General features: G+C 42.1%; 1 protein-coding gene across 1 annotated transcript in view; it reads left to right on the top strand.

Annotated features, from left to right (window-relative positions):
- LOC130112750 (general transcription factor 3C polypeptide 1-like) overlaps window positions 1-22,670 on the top strand; it is a 46,310-nt gene that overhangs the window by 9,083 nt on the left and 14,557 nt on the right. The window contains exons 7-16 of the mRNA XM_056280231.1: window positions 1,049-1,195; window positions 1,310-1,425; window positions 1,649-1,701; window positions 1,835-2,160; window positions 3,570-3,700; window positions 4,359-4,498; window positions 4,595-4,748; window positions 17,480-17,583; window positions 19,408-19,550; window positions 19,691-20,050. Coding sequence (XP_056136206.1) covers window positions 1,049-1,195; window positions 1,310-1,425; window positions 1,649-1,701; window positions 1,835-2,160; window positions 3,570-3,700; window positions 4,359-4,498; window positions 4,595-4,748; window positions 17,480-17,583; window positions 19,408-19,550; window positions 19,691-20,050 — 1,674 coding nt within the window. The remainder of the gene's footprint in view (window positions 1-1,048; window positions 1,196-1,309; window positions 1,426-1,648; window positions 1,702-1,834; window positions 2,161-3,569; window positions 3,701-4,358; window positions 4,499-4,594; window positions 4,749-17,479; window positions 17,584-19,407; window positions 19,551-19,690; window positions 20,051-22,670) is intronic.

Below are 22,670 nucleotides of genomic sequence, written 5' to 3'. Positions count from 1 at the left end.
TAGGTGTAGCTTCCCCTGGGTATAATCTGTGGTACAAAATTCTGTCAATAGCACTGTTCTGTCCATTAGTGAAACCGAAATTTTGCAAGTATTGTGTAAAAACCTTAAAACACATATGTAAGATGTCACATATATGAGACAAAAAAAATTCTTAGAATAAGATGACAAGCAAATCCATATAATGAGATGATTTGACAATATAATTAGCCTTGGGTATTTTTTTTTTTTTAAAACAAAACCGTGTGGCTGTGAGAAAATGGATGTTCCTGATTACGGAATCCCCAACTATTAATGTGGCTAGTGAGAAAAGGGGACAAGGAGGTGTCAGCTATGGGTGTCCATGATCCACACTGGGTGTTGAAATCGCTGACTGGGAATAGCAATATTTATAATTATATATATAATTATATATACAAAAAAAACCCCAAACAACACTGCACGTTATCACCTCTTATTTCGCCAGTATAAGTCAATCCTTGTGTATATATCTGAAGATTTTTGTGTTGTGTGTTGTTATTCTCTGTTAAGTACACTGAGAGAACCACGAAACCGGAGTCAAATTCCATGTATGTACCAACCCACATGGCCAATAAATTTGATTCTGATATATATATATATATATATATATATAATTTTATATTTGAAAAATCTCAAAATCAATTCCCAGCCCCGTTAGATTGCGCTAACCACCCTTTGCAGAGAGAATTTAAGCCAGGTTGTGGTTGTCTGGAGCTAAACCAGACAGACAAGTTCTTATTTTGATGTCTCCTTAACTGTTCCACTGGAGCTGGTTTACTCTTGACTCCATGTCCTTTTCATGCATATTCATACACCAATTTGATGTCTTGTTGTATTAATCAAACCTTTTTTTTTTTGTTTCTTAAGATGGTGTCTGTATTTGTGATTTATTATTTTGCTGTACCTGAGCTTCGTGATAAAGACTAATAAAGTCATTCCAAACCAAATTATGACAACACTACATGCATTGTGTTACTATATACTGTGTTCCTAACACATATACTCACTTTCACTTGTTTTTTTTTTCCAGGGACCAAAGCCTCAGTGCGGTGTTTGAAATTGCTAAAGCCATATGTCAAGAAGGAAGAGATTGTGGAGGATGATAATGATGATGATATCGTCCCCTTTGAGGGGCGAGTCATGGAGAGGGATTTACTGGTACAGGCCTATCACAATGGTATGTTGAGCCCTCTCATTCAAAATACGTTTTAGGGAATTCTAGTTTCAGTCAGAGCAAAGGTTTTTATTTGAAACGGCTTCACTTTCCTGTCAAAATGTTTATTTGGTGTAGTCATATCCAGTGGTACAAGAGGAATTTCTCAGACTACCCTGAGTTTAAGGATGAATATCGGCAAACTGGAGGCTCGTATGATTTGTCGACAGCTTGAGAGGGATGGCATGATTAAGGTAAGATGTAGGGTGTTAATGTATACTAAATCAGACACAAGTTTGAATTTGAAAAGGCTTGTGTGTTGTTAAGTAGGGTACTTAAAAAGGGCACTTTTGGTTGTGATGTTTGAGATATCTTGAGTTGTGGTGAGGGAAGCTCATTTTTGAAATTACCATGTGGACAAGATGAAATAGTCTCCTTTTCCAGACACTAATGTTGTGTTTGTGTTCTACCCTGCAGGGACTCATGGAGGATGTGGGTCGGCAGAGAATCACTAGATTTATCAGCCACAGGTGTGTAATTTTCAGGAAATTACTTTTTGTTCTTTATTTTTATCATAAAATGTTTCTATAACTATTTCATGGTACATGATATCAATATCATTACTCTTCCTCAGTCATCTTGCTCTGGTCATATCTCTGCTAGGTGTGTGGGTGTGAGTGACAGCGTTCAGCAGTTTGCCAAGGAGTGGGAGCGGAACAAGCTACTTTATTCCTCGGAAATCCCTAAAACAGCCCCGCGAACCTCAAAGTCTTCTGCTACCAATCTCAAAACACCGTCCAAAGCTACAGATAAGAAAACTGTACCAAAAATACATAAAAAAGGCAGAGGCAAAAAGGAAGATGTGATGGCAGCAAGCCAAAAACATAGCAGTTCACAGCAGGATGAAGATTATGAAGGTGCAAATGGAGGCTGTGTCAAAAGAAAAAGAAAGTCGAAAGAACTCAAGAAGAAAGCAAAGATGAAAGGCAGTAAGTATTCACACTCAAATCGGATTCAAACTGGGAAAACCATTGCAAATTCTGCTGCTAAAAATTGTGAGTACACATAAGCTCAACAACTGAGACCATAACCCCAAATGCTAGATTGTAGATATATTATGAACCTAACTGTGTATCTGAGGAAATTAAGACTTGTTTGATAGGCATTTAGGGCCTGTTTGACTTTTCCTCTGACAATTTTGTGAAGCTGTGTATGGAATCCCCAATAGTTCTGCTAATTCCAAACCTAACAGTTATCCCCTAATTTAAACTTTAATTGCTGTTAATTCATGGGAATTTAGGTGAAATCCCAGCTGGTGCTGAATCGAACCCCACTAAGGAGCTATTTCTGAGTCTTTTCCAGTGGCAAGTAGGAAATGGTAATAGAGAGCTGTGCTTCACTGTGGCTGTTTTTTAGATCAGGCTAAGTTTTAATTTTTTTTTTTGCAGGTTAAAAATCTAGCATATATTAAATACTGTTGTTTGCATGTAGCAAAGTCGGGAGCAGCAGCTCTCACACGTGATAGCTTTATCAAGGATGAAACCATGAATGCTGTTTTGTTTTAGGGAGTCTGTTAAATTTTCACCTTCATCTAGTCAACACCCTCTATCCTCTAGATGTAAAGATAGATATCCTGTAAATGTAAAGATGTGAATGAATCTCTAAACCACTCAATTTTCCTTTGGTTTGTTGATGTCCGGAGTACTAAAGCGTGACAAAATGCCTCTTCTCTTTTAGCTCAAGCTGAGCTAAAAGCTGGTACTGTCATGGCATACCAAAAGGGATAGTTGCCTACAAGGGCAGCTACAGTAATATAGGTCTAATAGTGGAAGATAAAAAAGGCAAATGGAATGTTAATAATGATGGATTTGTAGGTCTTTACCATCAGGGATGTACTAAAAGCAGTTGTCCACTTTCTATCCCAAAAAATGTGCAAATCATTTTTGAAAGTGCGTGTGTTTGATGTGCGCAGTTAGGCATTTCCGGTTTTAAATTAACGGCTGGCTCGTGTGCACACCTGTGCCATCTTTCAGGAGCTACACAATTTTGCATCAGCTGTTGCTTCTTGGATCAGTGGCCACATAAGTCACTGTCTGCTTTGCTCTACATCCTCCTCAATCTACAAAACCCAAGGACATAAAAAACTGTTTCATTTACTTGTACTTTGTTATTCAACTTAAGTATTATTACAGTAGTAATCTCCTTTGATATACTTTTCAATGTAAGAGAATGTCCAGGGTTTATCTTCAGATCATGTCTTAAAGAGCATCATGGCTTTCTTAGTTCTTGCTATTATAGACCCTTGTTCATGTTCCGATATATAGACCAGGACCAGTGGAATAACATATTCTGTTTCAGGGTGGATTTTCTCTTTAAAAGTGAATGTCTTTCTCATCAGAGCAAACTCCTGAAATGGAAGATGAGGAATCCATCTTAAATTATGCCATCCCATCAGATCACAATGAAGCTGTGAAAACAGTGAGTGACGAAGCAGAATACAACATCAAGGTGCTTGAGGAGGTTTCTGTGGTGAGCGCTCACTGATTTACTTGATTTTTTTTTTCTTTGAGAGTCTTATGGCCAGATTTACTAAGAGAAGCACAAATTAGCTCAAGTTTACTGGCAATAACCACCAATTAGGGGTGACCAATTCAGCAGAGTATCTGCTAAACATTGGGCAGAATAATTAACAGAAATAGAAAATTGGAACATTGTATCCAGTTTTTAAAAATCCCAATTACTTGCATTTAAAATATGTGAAGAATTGGGATTTTGACCTTTTTTTTAATTGTTTAATCTGTTTTATAGTTTGACAAATGGAAAATTGCAATACTCTGAGATGCCACCATTAGCTGAAAAAAACTGGAGGCATTTAAATGAAGTGTGGCCGAAAGTTTCATTATTGTTTCGTTATTCCACAACTTCTTTGATTTCCTCCAGCAAATGGAGAATAATGTGATGGGAAGGCGATAAATTTGTGTAACTCCTATAAATAATGCATGTGGAATGAAGCTGAGACTCCACAAAGTTTGACCTACCATTTTTAAAGTCAAAAGAGGGTTTGCGCGATGTATGTGTGTGATGTGTAACGGTCAGCTGAAAAGGAACAGCTCACAATGTCCACAGACTAGAAAAGAATTATAGAAATGTAGTCATTTTATTTAATTTCCCTGTTTGATTGGCACAGGCCCCTAATTTCACAACTAAAAAGACCTCGTCACAACGTCGTCACATGGCACGGCCTCACGAGACCTACCGCCTCCTGAGGAGGAAGAACCTGATTATAGAAACTGTTCGCAGCCTCAGGATCATCGAGGGACTCTACACGTGAGTCTTTCCTAATCATCAGATGAGTTAATTATAGAATTCAGTGTAATGTACTGTTTGTGAGAGTGTGGAAATGAACACACAGTCTTTCTAAAGGTTACAGAAGATGATCAGTGATGAGGAGAAGCAGGATGGTGTCAGCACAAAGTGTTGCAAGAAGTCTATTCTGCGTCTCATCCGCAGTCTTTCAAGAGAAGGCATGCTTAAGATGTTCACCACTACAGTCATACAGGATGGAATCAGCAAGAAGGTAGATTGTCTATGCATATGTAACCCACAGTAAATTGTGACATAAATATAAATAATTCATTAAAATCTATAAATAAGTTAAATTTGTTAAAATCCATACATCTGCATCCAGGTAGCTTAGCAGTCTATTCCGTTGCCTACCAACATGGGGATCGCCAGTTCGAATCCCCGTGTTACCGTCGGCTTGGTCAGGCATCCTTACAGATACAGTTGGCTATGTCTGCAGGTGGGAAGCCGGATGTGGGTATGTGTTGTGGTTGCTGCATTAGCATCTCCTCTGGTCAGTCGGGGCGCCTGTTCAGGGGGGAGGGGGAACTGAGGGGGAATAGCGTGATCCTCCCACGCGCTACGTCCCCCTGGCAAAATTCCTCACTGTCAGGTGAAAAGAAGCAGCTGGCAACTCCACATGTATCGGAGGAGGCATGTGGTAGCCTGCAGCCCTCCTCGGATCGACGGGGTGGAGCAGAGACCTGGATGGCTCGGAAGAGTTGGGTAATTGACCCGATTCAATTGGGGCGAAAAGGGGGGAAAAACCATACGTCTAATTCATCAAGAGTCAGTTAAAAGCAGTTTGACAATTTAATGAGAACAATCCTCCCCACTTTACCTTGCGCGTGTCCCAGTGTATTGTTTTAAGAGTCTATACTGTCATAATCTTGTGTGGTTATGGGAAACCAGGTTTGTCAAGTGAGTCTATGATCACTTAACCCAAACTCTGAAATAGAGACTGGACTATCATAAATAACGGATTCCCTAGCTCAGGGTAAGTCAGTCTTTTGGTGGCCTTTCTGTCTCTGATGGATCTTCTAAAGCATCCTCTTCCAATTTCGATTTCAGTTTGATCCACAACACCCACATCCTCATTCCTTTCTATAGTTTGGGTAGGTGAGTGTGCACCATTCAGGTCCTCTCCAGGTGGGTCTTCAGGTTTCTGTCCAACAGGTAAGTTACTCTTTTTCGGATCAGGTAAGTTACTTTCTCCAGGATCAGGTAGGTTACTCTCTTCAGTATCAGGAAAGTTACTCTCTCCAGAGCTTTCAGTGGTTAAGTCCAAATCACGTGTCTGACTGGAGCATCTTCAGGGAAAACTTTGGCTATGTCCAAAGGATTTTGCTCAACAGCAGTCAACATTTTAAAAGGTTCTGGTTCAGTCCTTTCTGGAAAGTGTTCCATGGTTTCAGAGGTATGGTTGAAACCTAGGGTCTCTACTCTTCGGTTTCTGTGACCATTATGATGAAATTCCTCAAGGTCAGATTAGGATTCATTCCCATAGGCTTCATCCAATCTGCCGCTTTTTGGATGTCATCGAGTTCTTGGCAGCCTGGCTATCTCCGTCGTGTCGGCTTCACCTTCTACTGGGGTCATAGGAAGGAAATTGCATGGCAGCAAGAGGTCACGGTGAAGGGTTCTTTATGGACCTTCTCCAGTCTCAGGTCTCACAATGTACACTGGAATGTCTCTGCATTTTTTCAGATCAACATGTATGTCTGACTCTCACTTGTCGGCTAAGTTATGTTTGCCCCTTAGGCGGACATTTCTGACCAAGACTGTCGCCTTCTATCAGGGTGGAGTCAGCAACATGCTTATCAAATCTCACCTTGTTGCGATCTGCCATTTTCTTTGCATTTTCTACATCAACTTGGTAGCTTGTTTCAAAATGGGATTTCAGGTTCTGAACGTACTGAGAATGTGATCCTCGTTGGTGGTGGACTGGTACGCCAAGGGCTAGGTCAACTGGGCAATCTAGGCTGTCAGCCAAACATTAATTCATAGGGGGCAAAACCAGTCACCTCATTCTTATTAATAGTTATAGGCATGTACTAATAGCTTAACATAAACACAACAGTAACTCTTTCTGGTTCTCGAGGGTTCCCAGCATATTAAGTAGGGTCCTGTTGAAACATTCAGTGGGGTTCCTTCTTGGGTGATAGGGAGTGGTCCTTATTTTCTGAGTACCAGTATGTTACCACAGTTCTTTTATTGTTCGAGACTCAAAGTCAGGACCTTGATTGCTCTGAAGTCTCTCGGGGATGCCATAATGGACGAGGAAGTAGTCCCATAGGCACTTAAACTACTGTCCATGCCTTTTGGTTCGGGTTAGTGATGGCCACTGCATACATTGTAAAATGGTTTGTATTGACCAGAATATCTTTGGTGTTACTTGATTCTGGTTCTACCATAAGAAAATCCATGCATACTAGCTCAAGTGGCCTTGTAGCTGGGATATTGACAAGTGGTGGGGCTTTCTCAGGTAAGGATTTACGCCATATGCAGCAGTTGCAAGTTTTGATCTTGTTTTCCACATCAGCTGACATTTTAGGCCAGTAGAACCATGCTCTGATAAGGTTCAAGGCAGGAGCTGCCAACCTGTCGATCGCGGTCGACAAGTCGATCTTGGAAGCATTCAAAGTCGATCGTGAGAAGTTTTCAAAATCAGAGAACCCCCCCCCCCCCCCATAAATGTCAAAATGTTTTTATTTCCATCCGTCCATCCATTATCCAAAACCGCTTATCCTACTCAGGGTCACGGGGATGCTGGAGCCTATCCCAGCAATCATTGGACGGCAGGCGGGGAGACACACTGGAGAGGCCGCCAGGCCATCACAGGGCATTATTATTTATTCTAATTTCAAATGCGCCCTGTGTGAGCCCTGTGTCTGGTGATGGTGGTCAAGGGGTCGGGAAGGGGTATGTCTGGCCAATCAAATATACAGTTTCTAGGTTAATGGCTGACAAATGACAACCCTGACTCCCGCCTTTACTAGCTCAGGCACTTCTTGTTACGCTCACAAACTATCAAGCTAACAATACATGATGGTGGAGGCACAACAGAAAAAGCAAAACATCTTATCATTTTTATGTAGCATACGAACACAATTTTCTGTTCGCCATAGTAAAAGACAAAAAGATTTGCCTGATTTGTCACCAGGCCATAGCACTCACAAAAAAGGGTAATGTGGAGCGGCACCACAACACCACCCACCCCAAGTTCAAAGACACCTACCTGCTAAAGAGCACACTTGGTTTAAAGAAAGTTGACAAGCTCAAGTCTATATTGAAAGCACAGCAGTCGCTTGTTACCAAACCAACAGCTAAAAATAAGGCTGCAACAGAGGCATCCTTCTGTGTCAGCTATCTTTTGGCTAAACATAAGAAACCATTCACTGATGGAGAGTTATACAAGGAGGCAATGGCCGTTGCAACTGAGACATTATTCAAAGAATTCAAAAACAAAGAGGGCATTAAAAATGCTATCGGAAGTGTGCCACTTGGCCCAGCCACTGTGACAAGAAGGGTGGAGTCGTTATCGGAGTATGTGAATCAACAAGTGCTCAAGGATTAATCACTTTGTTGGTGCTTTTCGCTGCAATTTGACAAATCCCAAGATATGACAGACGCTGCACAGCTGATTGTGTTTGTTATCATGGCTTTTAAGGATTCAACTACAAAGGAGGCTTTTCTCACTCTTTTACCATTAAAACGGAGGACAAGAGGCAAAGACATTTACAACGAGTTTAAACACGATAACAGCATTCACATTCATAAGCTGGTAGCAATCACTACAGATTGGGCCCCGGCAATGTGTGGGATGCATTCAGGCTTCATTGCACTGTGCCGTCGTGATTCCGATTTCCCCAAGTTTGTGAACTATCACTGTGTGATCCATCAGCAAGCACTGGCTAGTAAAGTAGTGGACTTGTCTCATGTCATGACAGTTGTCGTTATGATTGTTAATTCGACTCGCACTAAAGTACTGCTTCATATGACAGGCTTTGGAGTCAGAGTTTTCCTCTTCAGTGCGAAGTAGCAAAAGGAGTTCTGCGAAGATGTCTGTGAGTGTTCTCATTCATCCAGGTCATGGTTATCCAAAGGAGTTGAATCAAGTGCAACTGGACTTGGTATATATCCGTGCGAAGGTAGGTGGGCTGTGTTTCTTTTGTTCTAACTTAAGTTCAGATATCAGTCTATTGTTCCAACAGCCTCTGCAAAATTGTTTCAGAAGCTGTTTGTTCAGATCAGTTGCATTTACACTGCCTTTTCTGAGGGTGGAGTTCAGCATCACTTGCAGTCATTGGAGATAGGGTGAAGATTTCTCACCATAGTGTGCAGTGTGTTAAGAAACTTGGCATAGATGTTGTCTCTGTCTTCCTCTGTGCCAAAGGCTGAATCTAGAATATCTAAATACATGGATGGGGATGAGTTGGGTGTCAAATATTGTACTATGTCAACAGCAGGTGACAAAATACTCTCAAGTATTTTTCTCAACTCATGTAGCTCCGATTGTTGTGTGTCCCTCAGTAAGAAATCTGCATTAGAACACCATGTCTCATAGTCCACTTCATTGTTTGGATGGGGACTGCCTCCAGAGAAAGGTCGGAATCTCAGTGAAGTGTGCACTTGTGTTGTAGAGTCTTCATGCTTGACTATATGTTCATCAACAACTTTCTGCAGCTCAGGCAGATAGAGTTGAGTAAAGCTCAGAGTGGACTGTGTCTTTCCTTTGGAGGGTCGCTGAGATGGTGCTGGGTCAAACTCAGGGTTGTGAACAAATTGTGGGGAAAGAGCACTGGGCTCAGGACTCTCCTGTGCTACAGCCTCAAAAGCCGGTTCTTGAACATCATCCAAGTTTATTTCTGTGTCTTTCTCTGTGTTCTCAAAATTTTCTAGATCAACAGTCTCACTGATGCGAGAAAGCTCTTCTCAGCACATCTGCAAACTCCTTGCCACTCAGTTTTGCAAACCCCTTCAATTCAGTGAGATAAATTTGTGTGGCTGACTGCTGAGGCCTTGTTATAATAAGTAGTGTTTGTCTGGGTTTTGCCCGGCAAACTTGTATGACAATGAGGATGAGAATGACTGTAAAGCTGTGTCATTTGTGTACTCTAGAATAAAATGTAAGCCTGATTCAGATTGAGGCAAGTCTACTGGGATTCTTCGTTGAATAGAACCATACTGTTTTAAGAAGTTATAAAGTTCTTTGTCAGCCTCTGTGTCTGTTAAGCCACTAACAAGGAGTGAGTTTGGAATCTTAACACCTGATGCCTGAATTAGTTCCATCATAAATCAATAGAAATACTGCAATCTGGTCTCTGGTTACCTTATATTTGTTTTAAGCCACTTCTGGCTGGCTCGACAGGTTTGTAGCACTTATATTTAAATGTAAGACCCAGCACTTTACGGGAGGTAGACAGAGACAACACGTATAACATTCGATTCGATTAAACCAATGGATAATCCTGCAGGTGACAAAAAGGTAAGTAAAACTCAGTTTCTCCTTTTTTAGACTTTGACCCTGGTTAGAAATAGTTTAGTTTAGATAACACTTCCAAATTGGATGGTTTATTTTAGATAGTTTTTATGTTAGACCAGTCTATGAGTAACTATCCTATTTTAGGTTAATAGGTTATACCTATCTTGGTCACTATTTTCTTGAGTTAACCCTTTTTTTCTTCCTTTCATAAGTAAGAGAATTTTTTCACAGCTTCCAAATCAAATTGAAGTGGAACACTATTATACATCCAATCACAACATTGACATTTATGAAAACAATGTCCAATATAAAATGTATGGCACTTCAAATTGCTTCAAGTTCAGTTCTGGTTATGTACTCCAACTCAGTTCAGTTCAGAAATTCAACGCTCATACCGCTCTGGCAGCGAGTTTATCAACAATCTAACCACGTGCAGCAGCTCCTCTCACTGGCATGATGAAGATGAATCGGGTCTGGCTTACCATCTTTTGTCCCGTGTCTGTATGTGTTGTCTACCCGCACACTACAGAAGACTGTCCACTCTAAAACAACTTCAAACAGGAACCCCCTCCCAAAAAAACTTGACCTGTACCGCAGGTAATAAAGAAAACAAATTGTTCAATAGGTGTAAATCAAATCAATATAGCTTTACAGTTGCCGTGGACTGTAAAGCTACGTTGTTCAACTAGGCTTAAAATGGTGGCAGAGCTTTACTTTTCCTCCTGCAATGGCTGCTAATTTCACATCTCCATCCTTTATATGCAATAAAACCCAGCTCTTTTTCACTAACACAATGTACAATCTTACTTGGTTTCCTTAATAAACTGAAAAATACAACAAAATTACAACTGCCAAAAAGTTTATGGTTTTCTACACACAATTGCATTACAACAAAGTCTCAATGCAATGAAACTCACCAAAACTGTTATAATTCATTTAGATAAGGCCTTCATAAGTTTCCAACCGGGTAAGCATTATTTTTCAGGTTCTAATTCAACTTTCCACAAAATTTTGCAACTGTTAATTTCTCTCTTTCTCTTCTTCTCTCATCTGCTCTTGAGATACTGCTACGTTACCCAGGGACAAGTTTTTCAAAGGGGAAATTATTGTCAAACTGCTTTTAGCAGACTGTTGATGAATTAGATGTATGAAGTTTAACAGATGTAACTTATTTATGAATTTTAATTAATTATTTATATTTGTCACATTTACTGTGTGTTTTACACACACACACACACACACACACACACACACACACACACACACACACACACACACACACACACACACACACTTCAGGGCTTGACTCACGGGGAATTTTTAAGTGTTACTGGCTTATCCTCCGACACCATAAAACTTACAGATAGCTTGGATGGAACTAATGTAGTGAATTTAATGTAGTGGCTTTAAAAATTGACTAGTTGCATAGATAAACGGGTCACCATAAGTCACTCTCGTTTATTCACTTAGTTCATCTGTGTTGACAACTAAACTTGTTCTGAATAAACACGACGTTTATCTTCAGTGAAACCGACTTTATTCACTCCATTTCCTCACGATACCAAGTGACCAGCAACTTGCTCTCAGCATGAGCACCACCACAACTGCGCATGACAAGAGACTCCCGCCTAGAAGGGGCAATACACTGCACATGCATAACCTGACCAGAAGGGGAGCTGTCCTCCATTACATTAACTAAATAGGGATGCATAGAGATAACAACATGTTAACAATCTCATTCTCTTTTTTTAAAGAAATAAACAGAAAACAAAAAATGAAATTCGCAGCGTGAATTATGGAACTACATTTCCAGAGAAATCAACATGTCATGGAAACATTTGAGAACAAAATCAATTGTCCATCCAACACCCTTTTAACCCAGGTCCCATTGTCCTTCACAGAGTGCCTTTAAGAGCACAAGAGCCGATGCTCCTTTCTTTGTGAGACAGTCAGCGAGTTGAGTTTTCGTGTCTGACCAACGCACCTCCTTGATCTTCTTGCTTTGTATGAGTTCTTTAATGCTACTGATTTCCAGCCTAAGTCTTTTCTCTGTGACTTGCTTTGTAGACTTGAGAGCATCATACAGAGAGTGGTTATCAGTCACACAGAGCACGGAGGGAGCATTCAGTTCAGCATTGCCAGTAGTTAGTTCAGAAAATAGTGTGGCCAGAAACATTGCATTGTCTACTCCATCTGACATAGCAAGAGTTTCCCCTGCGAGTGTACTGCGGACCACACGTCTGATTTTCTTAGAGTGCCAGCTGAGTGGGGAAAACTTCCCTCTTTCTCCCATAAGTGTTATCAAAGTACCTCCCTGTGAACCTCCATCAGGGAGGTTCCCAAACGAAGCATCACTGAATACTATCAAGTTCAAAGCATCAGTGTTTCCCAGACGTTGGAATCTGAGTGTTACCTTTTCAAATTTAAGCTTACGGATAACCTTATTAGCCTCATGAATAGATTGTACTGTTGCCCCTTTTATATTAGAAGCCAAACAACACGAGTCAAACATAACATCAGGTCTTGTTTGTTTAGCAACCCATAGGATTTGTCCTATTTTTGACCGTAGCTGCTCTCTTTCAGTGTCATTAAGGGGCTCACTTCTCTGTGTGGCCCGACCTGCTTGAATGGGTATAGGCTGCAGATTGTCAATGAAACTTTGTTGGTGTACCTGTACCTCACCGTTTACCGTTACAAAATCCATTCCTACATAAGAAAACTTTTCATGCTCCTCACGACCAACCTTAAACACAGATTTCAGTTGCGGGATTACGTTTGATGAAAAGTTTGATGTGCCTGCCCAGAGAAAATCATCTACATGACATGCAAGCACCCCAGTGACCTTACATTGCTCATCCAACCAATAAAATATTGCTGGATCCACCTGAGACACTCTACCACCAGTAGTCTGCATGATTTCCTTCACTTTGTTGTACCAATATAGTGATGCGTCTGCAAGTCCATAAACACATTTCTTAAGTTTCCATACAACATGTTCACAGCCTGCTTCTGTAGGGGGGCGGATATAAATATCCCTGGATAGCTCCATACCCTGTAAAAATGCCGATTTGATGTCCATAGAATGCACTTCCCACTGGTTTTGACATATCACTGATAACATAAGTCTAAGTGAATCAGTAGCACATGTAGGGGAATCCTTTTGTAGCTCTTGAATATTTATCTCTTCAAAACCTCTGGCAACCAGTCGTGCTTTAGGCACAATACCCTTAGGTGTTTAAGACTACAAACCCATCTAGTAGAGATACATTTCTGACCTGCATCTTTAACTACCTCGAAGACATTATTATTGTGCCAGTTCTTTATTTCTTCCTGTTTAGCTGCATCAAATGAGATGTCTTTCGTTATAAGTACATCAGCTTCTCTGTCTGTTTCTATGTGGAGATTATCAACTTCTGAGATATCAACTGATACCTTTTGCCCATCACTTCCATTATTCTCTAGATGTTGCATGTTATACCATGTTTTATATTTCCCTGTAGCTTTGCCTGCTCTCCCCAAGACTCTTGCTCTAAGTAGAGTATTGTCACCTCTGTTCATATATGTTACAGTCTGTCCTGTTTTTAAACTCATACCTGCAGAGGGGACAGGATTATCATGTGCATTAGGCTTATGGGCCATTTCAGTTTGTGCAACATTACTTTCAGGTAACTTATTCTCTCTATTTTGTTCACTGGCTAAATCATCAGCTACATTGTTTATACCTTGTTGATCATTTCCTGTTTCTGTGTCTTGTTGATCATTTACTGTTTCAGCATCATTTTCATTTTGTACCATTTGTTCTTCGTTAACCCTTGTGTTCACCTTGGAAAGTCTAGAGTGATGTACTCGCACTAAGATTCCACCATGCCTTACAAAAACAACAGCTCCATCCTGACCAATAACAATTCCTGGTCCTTTCCACTCATTACATTCAGCTCGTTTGTAATACACCTTGTCACCCATGTCATATTTTTCATCTGTAGCTCTGAGCTGTTTACGTAGTGCTCGTCTTATCCTTTCTGAGCACTCTGCTTCAGTGAATGCTTTTCTAGCAGCATGTAGGGCCGAAATGTGCTCTCCTACTCTAGCACTCATAGTAGTACCCTCTAGTGCGGGTGGTTTATCAACCAGTACAGAAGGAAGGTTAGGATTCAAACCATACACAAGTTGACGTGGACTGTAGCCGTGCACATTATGCATACTGTTCTTAGCCATAAGAGCCCAGTCCAGGGCCGTTTCCCAGTCACAGCCACTTTCTCGCCTGACCTTCAGAATGATGTCGGTGAGGGTCTGATTATGCCTCTCCAGTAGTCCGTTGCTCCAGGGACTGTATCCCGCTGTTGTTTTCGTCTCAATGTTAAAGTTCTCAGCCATATCACGGAACTCTGCATTATTGAATTCTCCTCCGTTATCGCTGTAGAGCCTCTGGGGGGCGCTGTGGATTCCTATCCATGTATGAAGAAATGACTTGACGATCTCTGAGGACTTCTTGGTTTTTACAATGCTTCCTGCGCTGAACCTTGTGAATTGATCAATGATGTGGAGGTACCATACCCCTGGTTCCAACTCATGCAAATCTACTGCCACCGTTTCATTAAACGTTGAAGCAAGAGGCAAGCCCACAGCAGGCTTTGGCTTCGTCTTGCTGTATCTATGGCAAATATCACAGTCCTGTACTATGTGCTGCAAAATCGTGTCACACTCTGTGTCTTTATTTCCAGAGCTATGGATGAGCCGCTGCAGCCTCTCGGCGGAGGCGTGACCGAACTGTTTATGCAATTTCAGAAGAACTTTGTGTTTCTCATTTGCGGTCATATTTTCTGTGACTGTGAGGACCTCATCTTCATTCAGGCTGTTCTCTGGAGCCGTCAGTGCTTCAGTTTCTATTGGCTTTGTTTCTGTGCTCTTGTCTCTGATATCTATACAATAGTGTCCCGAGCTGGTTAATTCAAGAGGGATATTTTGATTAAACATCACAGCACTATCATTCTCCATATCCAAAATGGTCCCTGCCCTTTTCAGTGAAGTCTTACTCAGAAGCAGTGGGATATCAGCTTTAACTACTTCAGTTTCCACTTGACATTTTGTCTGTCCTATTTTTGCAGGCAGTTTCAGTATTTTGGAGGAATGTACTATATTCCCATCTCCAAAGCGAAATGGTCTGCTGCTTGGAATTTCACTTTGCGCTATCTGGTTCACTTGGCTTTGACTGAGGTCTGCGACAAAATTTTCCAACCACTTTTCTCCGCATACTGTGCGGGTACATGCAGTATCAATGATAGCTGTCCCTAACGACTCAGTCAGAAAGATCTCTGATGCTGATTCAGACAGCGAGGCTTTGCTAAACAATGTGTCCTCTACTTTTGCTGGCTCTTCAGTTAGCTTTACTTGCTCGCTATTCTTGTGGGGACAGTCCTTGGCCCAATGGAACGTGCTCTGACATACAGCACATTTTGATCGCCTACCGAACCTATCCAGTGGGTTAGTACCTTGTAACGGTGGCTTTTGTTGTCCAACCTGTGTTGTCTGTGACTCTTGTCCAGCTTGCTGCACAACGTTACTTGTTCGTTTAAATCTTCCTCGCGAGCGCTGCTCTGTGTAGAACACTTCATCTTTTACTTGTATGCCATTAGTCACGTCGACTTGTATTTTCCCTCCAAAAATCCTCCTGAGCGCGGACTTCATTGCCGCAAACGTTAGATCCGTACACGCTGTCAGCGCCATTTGCCTACTCCTCTCGTCTAGACAAGCCGTATCCAAAAGTTTAAAAGCCAATACGGCATCGGGAAGAGTCATATCATACTTTTTCATTCTATTGTATCGCTGCTCAAAGTCAATCACATAGTCCGCCATGGACACAGAACTGTCCTTCTTGATACAGTCAAAATACGAATAAGCATCGTAAGCGCGGTCCCTCTCTTCTTTGAGAAACATTCCATCTAGTTTTGCAATTAAAACGTCCATACCCCCATCTGTATTCAAGTCTGCAGCGGGTATTTCCATGGCGATATCCCTTGCCCTTCCTTCAAGCCCCAGGACGACAGCAAGGGCCTGTTTCTTCTTATCCAGCTCAGTAACGAGCTTCCACATAGCAACTTCATTTTTCCAACTCTCGTACGGTCGGGACTCATCGAACTTCGGTGGAACTTTGTAGCTAGCAGAAGCCATTTTCTGCTAACCATCGACTGCTACCAATGTTGACAACTAAACTTGTTCTGAATAAACACGACGTTTATCTTCAGTGAAACCGACTTTATTCACTCCATTTCCTCACGATACCAAGTGACCAGCAACTTGCTCTCAGCATGAGCACCACCACAACTGCGCATGACAAGAGACTCCCGCCTAGAAGGGGCAATACACTGCACATGCATAACCTGACCAGAAGGGGAGCTGTCCTCCATTACATTAACTAAATAGGGATGCATAGAGATAACAACATGTTAACAATCTGCACCACTGTATATTTACCAGCTGAATGCACCGATCCCTAATTTGTATCCTAGAAATACTGCTTTGATACCCACAAAAGTTGATTGCAATTAGTGTTGGTCTTATTTGAAAATACATATGAGGTCAAATACATAGAAATCTTAACTGCAGCTGTTTCAAATAATGCTATTTGTCAAGAGATCCTAAAGTAGTTTCTTTTCACACATCACATCTGGGATATGGTTTAACTGGCAGCTTTTACTTCAAAAATACTGTTGCTTGTGCACATTTTAGTAGACACAGTCACTAAAACCTTAATTATAACATTTTCAGTGGGGTGGGGGGGCATCGGAGTACCATAGCGGTCTATTCCGTTGCCTGCCAACACGGAGATCGCTGGCTTGGTGGGCTTCCCTACAGATACAATTGGCCATATCTGTGGGTGGGAAGCGGGATGTGGATATGTGTCCTGGTCGCTGCACTAGTGCCTCCTCTGGTCTGTTGGGACACCTGTTCAGGGGGGATGGGGAACTAGGGGGAATAGCGTGATCTTCCCACGTGCTACGTCCCCCTGGCGAAACTCCTCACTGTCGGGTGAAAAGAAGCAGCTGGTGACTCCACATGTGTCGGAGGAGGCATGTGGTAGTCTGTAGCCCTCCCCGGATCGGCAGAGGGGGTGGAGCATCGACTGGGGCAGCGCAGAAGAATGGGGTAATTGGCCGGATACAATTGGGGAGAAAAAGGGGGAAATTGGAAAAAAAGTGCATATAAGGTGATCTGTTTTAAAGTCTGAAAGAGCGAAAATATAAATAATTGACTTTATATAGGTTTAAGCATTGTGGACTGTCTTAGTACTTGGTTTTGTGAGTGTTGCACTTGCAGATTTTTCCAAGGCACTACCAGGTTATAACTAGCTCTGTTCACACATGCACAGACACACACCACCTCAAACACACAGATTACAGATGCTTTTGCAAAACTGTTTGACTACAAAACCACTTTGACATGAGAAATCACTCACACATGGAATGCACCCCCACCCTTTGCAGGTTGAGATGGTGGTACATCCCTCTGTTCAGCCCAATGACGATATAGTGAAGAGGACCATTGAACAGGTGCGCTTCCGGATCTCCAGCTCCTATTCTGTATTACGGTGAGTACAATCAATTACATCAAAATTTCCTCTTGCACTAGCCATGTATGAAGTTGCAATTTAGATAGTTTGACATTTAAGTTTTACCTTTAGCTTAACCTGCCCCAATGTAGGAGTGGTGCAGGATATGTATGGGGGAAGTGTGAGAATGGTGAGGTGTGCAGTTGGAATGACAAATGGGTTCAAGGTGGAGGTGGGATTACATCAAGGATCGGCTCTGAGCCCTTTCTTGTTTACAATGGTGATGGACAGGTTGATGGACGAGATCAGGCAGGAGTCTCCTTGCACTATGAAGTTTGTGGATTACATTGTGATCTGTAGCGAGAGTAGGGTGCAGGTTGAGGAGAGCCTGGAGAGGTGGAGGTATGCACTGGAGAGAAGAGGAAGGAAAGTCAGTAGGAGCAAGACGGAATACCTATGCATGAATGAAAGGGAGGACAGTGGAATGGTGAGGATGCAAGCAGTAGAGGTGATGAAGGCGTACGAGTTTAAATACTTGGGGTCAACTGTCCAAAGTAACGAGTGCAGAAGAGAGGTGAAGAAGAGAGTGCAGGCACAGGGTGGAGTGGGTGGAGAAGAGTGTCGGGAGTGATTTGCAACAGAAGGGTACCAGCAGGAGTTAAAGGGTTTACAAGATGGTTGTGAGACCAGCTATGTTATATGGTTTGGAGACGGTGGCACTGACGAAAAGACAGGAGGCGGAGCTGGAGGTGGCAGAGTTCAAGATGCTAAGATTTTCATTGGGAGTGACAAAGAAGGACAGGATTAGGAAAGATTTATATTAGAGGACAGCTCAGGTTTGAACAGTTTGGGGACAAAGCAAGAGAGGCAAGATTGAGATGGCTTGGACATGTGTGGAGGAGAGATGCTGGGTATGTCCGGAGAAGGATCCTGAATATGGAGCTGCCAGGGAAGAGGAAAAGAGGAGGGCCAACGAGGAGGTTTATGGATGTGGTGAAAGAGGACATGCAGGTGGCTGGTGTGACAGAGGAAGATGCAGAGGACAGGAAGAAATGGAATTCGCTGTGGCGACCCTAATGGGAGCAGCCGAAAGTAGTAGTTAACCTGCCCCAAACCCATGACTGCAACAGATGCTGGAAGCAGCACATTGTAGACATCTTTACTAAGATACTTGACTAGAAATGCTTTACACATCTATCCATTTCATAGTGACTTGTAACTTGTAGAAGATAAATGGATGTCTTATTCCTCAGTGTTTTACCAGTGCCATTGCTGAAACTACTTTTATCCACTTTTCTATCGTACCATATCTTCCCTCTAAATTCCTCAAGGCCAGCCTTTCATATTTTAGATTAAGCTACTGCACTGAATTTTTGTTCACTGCATACTTAGACAGCTCTCTGTGTTTGACCATTCTTAACAGTGTTTGAGTGAATACTGCTCTCAGCATTTTCTATGACCATCGGTATATAAGAGGCAAGACGCAGCTTTTGAAAACCAAACAATATTCTTGTCCCATAAAGACATAAGTCCTCCTTGGATACTCTGTCTGATAAGAACAATCTTAGTCCCTAATAACCCTACTATATATACATTACAATAATTACAGTAATAAATTGACTTGCTTTAATAACTATGAAGTTTCATATCATAAACCAGACTTGACATAATTATGATTTCTGCAAGGATTTTTCTCGTGTGTTTTCCCTTTGGGTTCAGTATGCATATCTTCCATAAATCACAACGTTTTCTGATGAATTTATAACCATAGGACATATTATTAGCCATTATCTTTGTTCTTTACTTTCTTTATCTCTTCTCTTGTTCTCCATGTCCACTTTGTTGTTCTTCTCTCCTACTCAGTCAGCAGCAGGCTGAAGAAAGAGCGAAAGATCAAGAAAATGAGTCCAAAGGGAAAACAGCCAGCATTAATAAAGGCCAGAAAAACAAGACTGACAAAAAGAAAACGGATCCCAAAGAGTACGATGACTTCAAACCCACACCAGGTCCTGTGTGTTCGTATGCTTTTGTGAACTTTTTTTTGTTTGACATTTTAAAACATGCATTAAGAGATAACCATGGTTAATTTCTTCCTCCACTCACGGTTTCACGGTCTTGCCCCTTCACTCTTCTCCCTTCTCCACAGTTAAAGGACTGAGCCGGACTTTGGGATTCCAGCCTAAGATGCATCGTCTACGTGTTATTCACACCTTCCTGTGGTTCCTCATTTATGGGCATCCACTCCAACAAGGTTCAACTTACACCCAACCTGGTGCCACTAACACAGATGAACCTGAAAACTCAAGGCCACACAATGGCAAAGATAGGCACAGCTCCCAAAATGTAGATGGACAAATGCAAACATTTGAAAACCTTGAGCCTGACACTGGGGAACAGAAAATGTCAGAGTCAAGTCTCCCAAGCCCGGAGATTAATTCATTAGGTGAAGAAGATGTGGAGTTAATGGATATATCAAATTCTCCTGAAGCTCATTCTGATATAGAAGGTGAGACCAGAAATTGTCTGAGGACTTGTATGTTGTTGTTGTTAATTATTTTTATTTAAACACCCTTGTTTTGATTTTATCTAAAGGGACAGCTTTTTCTGATTGAACTGTCTTGCCAACCACATCTGTAAGATCATTTTCTCATTAGATTTGAAGCATTATTGGCCTGTACAGTTAATCTCGGCACAGATGTAATTGCCTCTCGCCACATTGGTCCATCCACTGCTGCTGCATTTGGCCAGCAGTTGCCTGAAGTCTTGGCTTCTTTCACTGTAGAGACAGACTTTGTTGAAAACCACACTAGTGACTTAGATGTGGCCCTCCTTGATTCTGTTTCCTCGATTCAGTTGCACCTTTCACTACCAGATCTAGGCGACTAAAGAGGGCTATACTCTGGTTTAACGACGAGACATGTGCTCATAAGCAGGCCTGCAGGAGACTGGAACATCTACTACTATAACTACTTTTGGCTGCTCCCGTTAGGGGTCGCCACAGCAGATCATCCTTTTCCATCTCTTCCTGTCCTCTGCATCCTCCTCTGTCACACCAGCCACCTGCATGTCTTCCCTCACCACATCCATAAACTTCCTCTTTGGCGTTCCTCTTTTCCTCTTCCCTGGCAGCTCCATATTCAGCATCCTTTTCCCAATATACCCCGTATCTCTCCTCCGCACATGTCCAAACCATCTCAATCTTGCAGGAAACTGGAACATAAATGGCGAAAATCAAAACCCCACCCATGTAATTGGCTCAATGAAAAAGAAGTCAGCTGGTGGCAGGGCCTTTTCCTGTTGGGCCCCATTCTTATGGAATAACCTGCCTGCTGCCATCAGACAGAGTCTGTTGAGTCCTTTAAATCCAAACTTAAAACTTGTATTTTTTGCCTTAACCTACAGTTAATTGCCTTTAAATTGAGTACTTTACAACCTTTACTGCATGGCGGGTCGGTTTCTGTCTCAATGAATTTACCATTATTTTACGATTATTTTTTGGCATTTTCCGCCTCTATTTGATAGTAATAGTGGAGAGCGAGATGGGAAAGGCAGGGGAGAGAGAGGGGATGACATGCAGCAAAGGGCCTGGGCCAGATTCAAGCCAAGGCCGCTGCGGTAAGGACTCAGCCTTATATGGTACGCGCTGTACCAGGTGAGCCACCGGGGCGCCCCTAGAGTATAGATTATTGACTATTGCGAACTGTTCTCTTTTCTCACATGTCTTTTCTCTCTCTGAATGATATCTTCTCCTTTCTCTTCTCCTGTGTATGTGAATGGTGTGATGTGAGTCTCCCCTATGTGCATGTGTAGTCTGTTTCCACCCAGGTCTCCATGGCGACAGTGGTCGCCACCTGGACACTGCTTAGAATCCTCCTTATCACTTTTTTTTATATATCTCATAAATCCATATAATTTTGTTATCCTGTTTGAATTTTATATCCTTCTCTCACTCCAGTGTGTGACTAATGTTTTATCTTGCCTCTTCTCCTGTGTATGTGAATGCTGTGATGTGAGTCTCCCCTGTGTGCATGTATAGTCTGTCCTCCTGTAAGGTCTACCTGGTGATGGTGGTCATGTGGCTCAGATCCTAGGCTGTTCCAGTGACATCTGGGCACTTTGGAATCCTCCTCGTCGTATTCTTCATATATCTTATAATTCCATTATAATTCTGTTATCCTCTTTCAATGTTGCATTCTGTAAAATGTTTTATTCTGTAAACACAACATCCATTGCATGTCTGTCTATCTTGGTAGAGAGATCCCTCCTCTGTTGCTCTCCCTGAGGTTTCTTCCTATTTTTTTCCCCCTGTTAAAGGTTTTTTTAGGGAGTTGTTCCTAATCCGATCCGAGGGTCTAAGGACAGGATGTTGTATTGCTGTAAAGCCCACTGAGTCAAATTTGTAATCTGCGGGCATCCGGGTAGCGTGGCGGTCTATTCCGTTACCTGCCAGCACAGGGGATTATCAGACCGAATCCCCATGTTACCTCCAGCTTGGTCGGAAGTCTCTACAGACACAATTGGCCGTGTCTGCGGGTGGGAAGCCAGATGTGGGTGTGTGTCCTGGTCGCTGCACTAGCGCCTCTTCTGGTCAGTCAGGGTGCCTGTTAAGGGGGGAATGGGAACTGTGGGGAATAGTGTGATCCTCCCACGCGCTACGTCCCCCTGGCAAAACTCCTCACTGTTGGGTGAAAAGAAGTAGCTGGCGATTCCACATGTGTCGGAGGAGACATGTGGTAGTCTGCAGCCCTCCCCAGATCGGCAGAGGGGGTGGAGCAGCAACTGGGATGGCTCGGAAGAGTGGGGTAATTGGCCGGATACAATTGTGGAGAAAACGGAAAAATCCCCCCCAAAAAAATTAATTTTGTGATATGTGATATTGGGATATACAAATAAAATTGACTTGTTTTTTTACACTGATGTTTTTGTATGTTTGTGAATACACAAATTTTGAGTTGGGATGCTCAGCATGACACAAAGGACTCACTAGTCATTCATTAAACCTTCAGTTTTACTTGGCTGGTTCTTGAAGTTATTGGGGTTTTTTTTGTTTGTTTTTTTTTGTTCTGTGTACCTGGAATAGTATATGATAAAGCAGTGTTATAAATTCTCGTCAGGTTATGAAAATA

Source organism: Lampris incognitus, chromosome 5 (genome assembly GCF_029633865.1).
Source record: "Lampris incognitus isolate fLamInc1 chromosome 5, fLamInc1.hap2, whole genome shotgun sequence".
NCBI lineage: Eukaryota > Metazoa > Chordata > Actinopteri > Lampriformes > Lampridae > Lampris > Lampris incognitus.
This window is presented reverse-complemented; position numbering and strand designations above follow the sequence as displayed.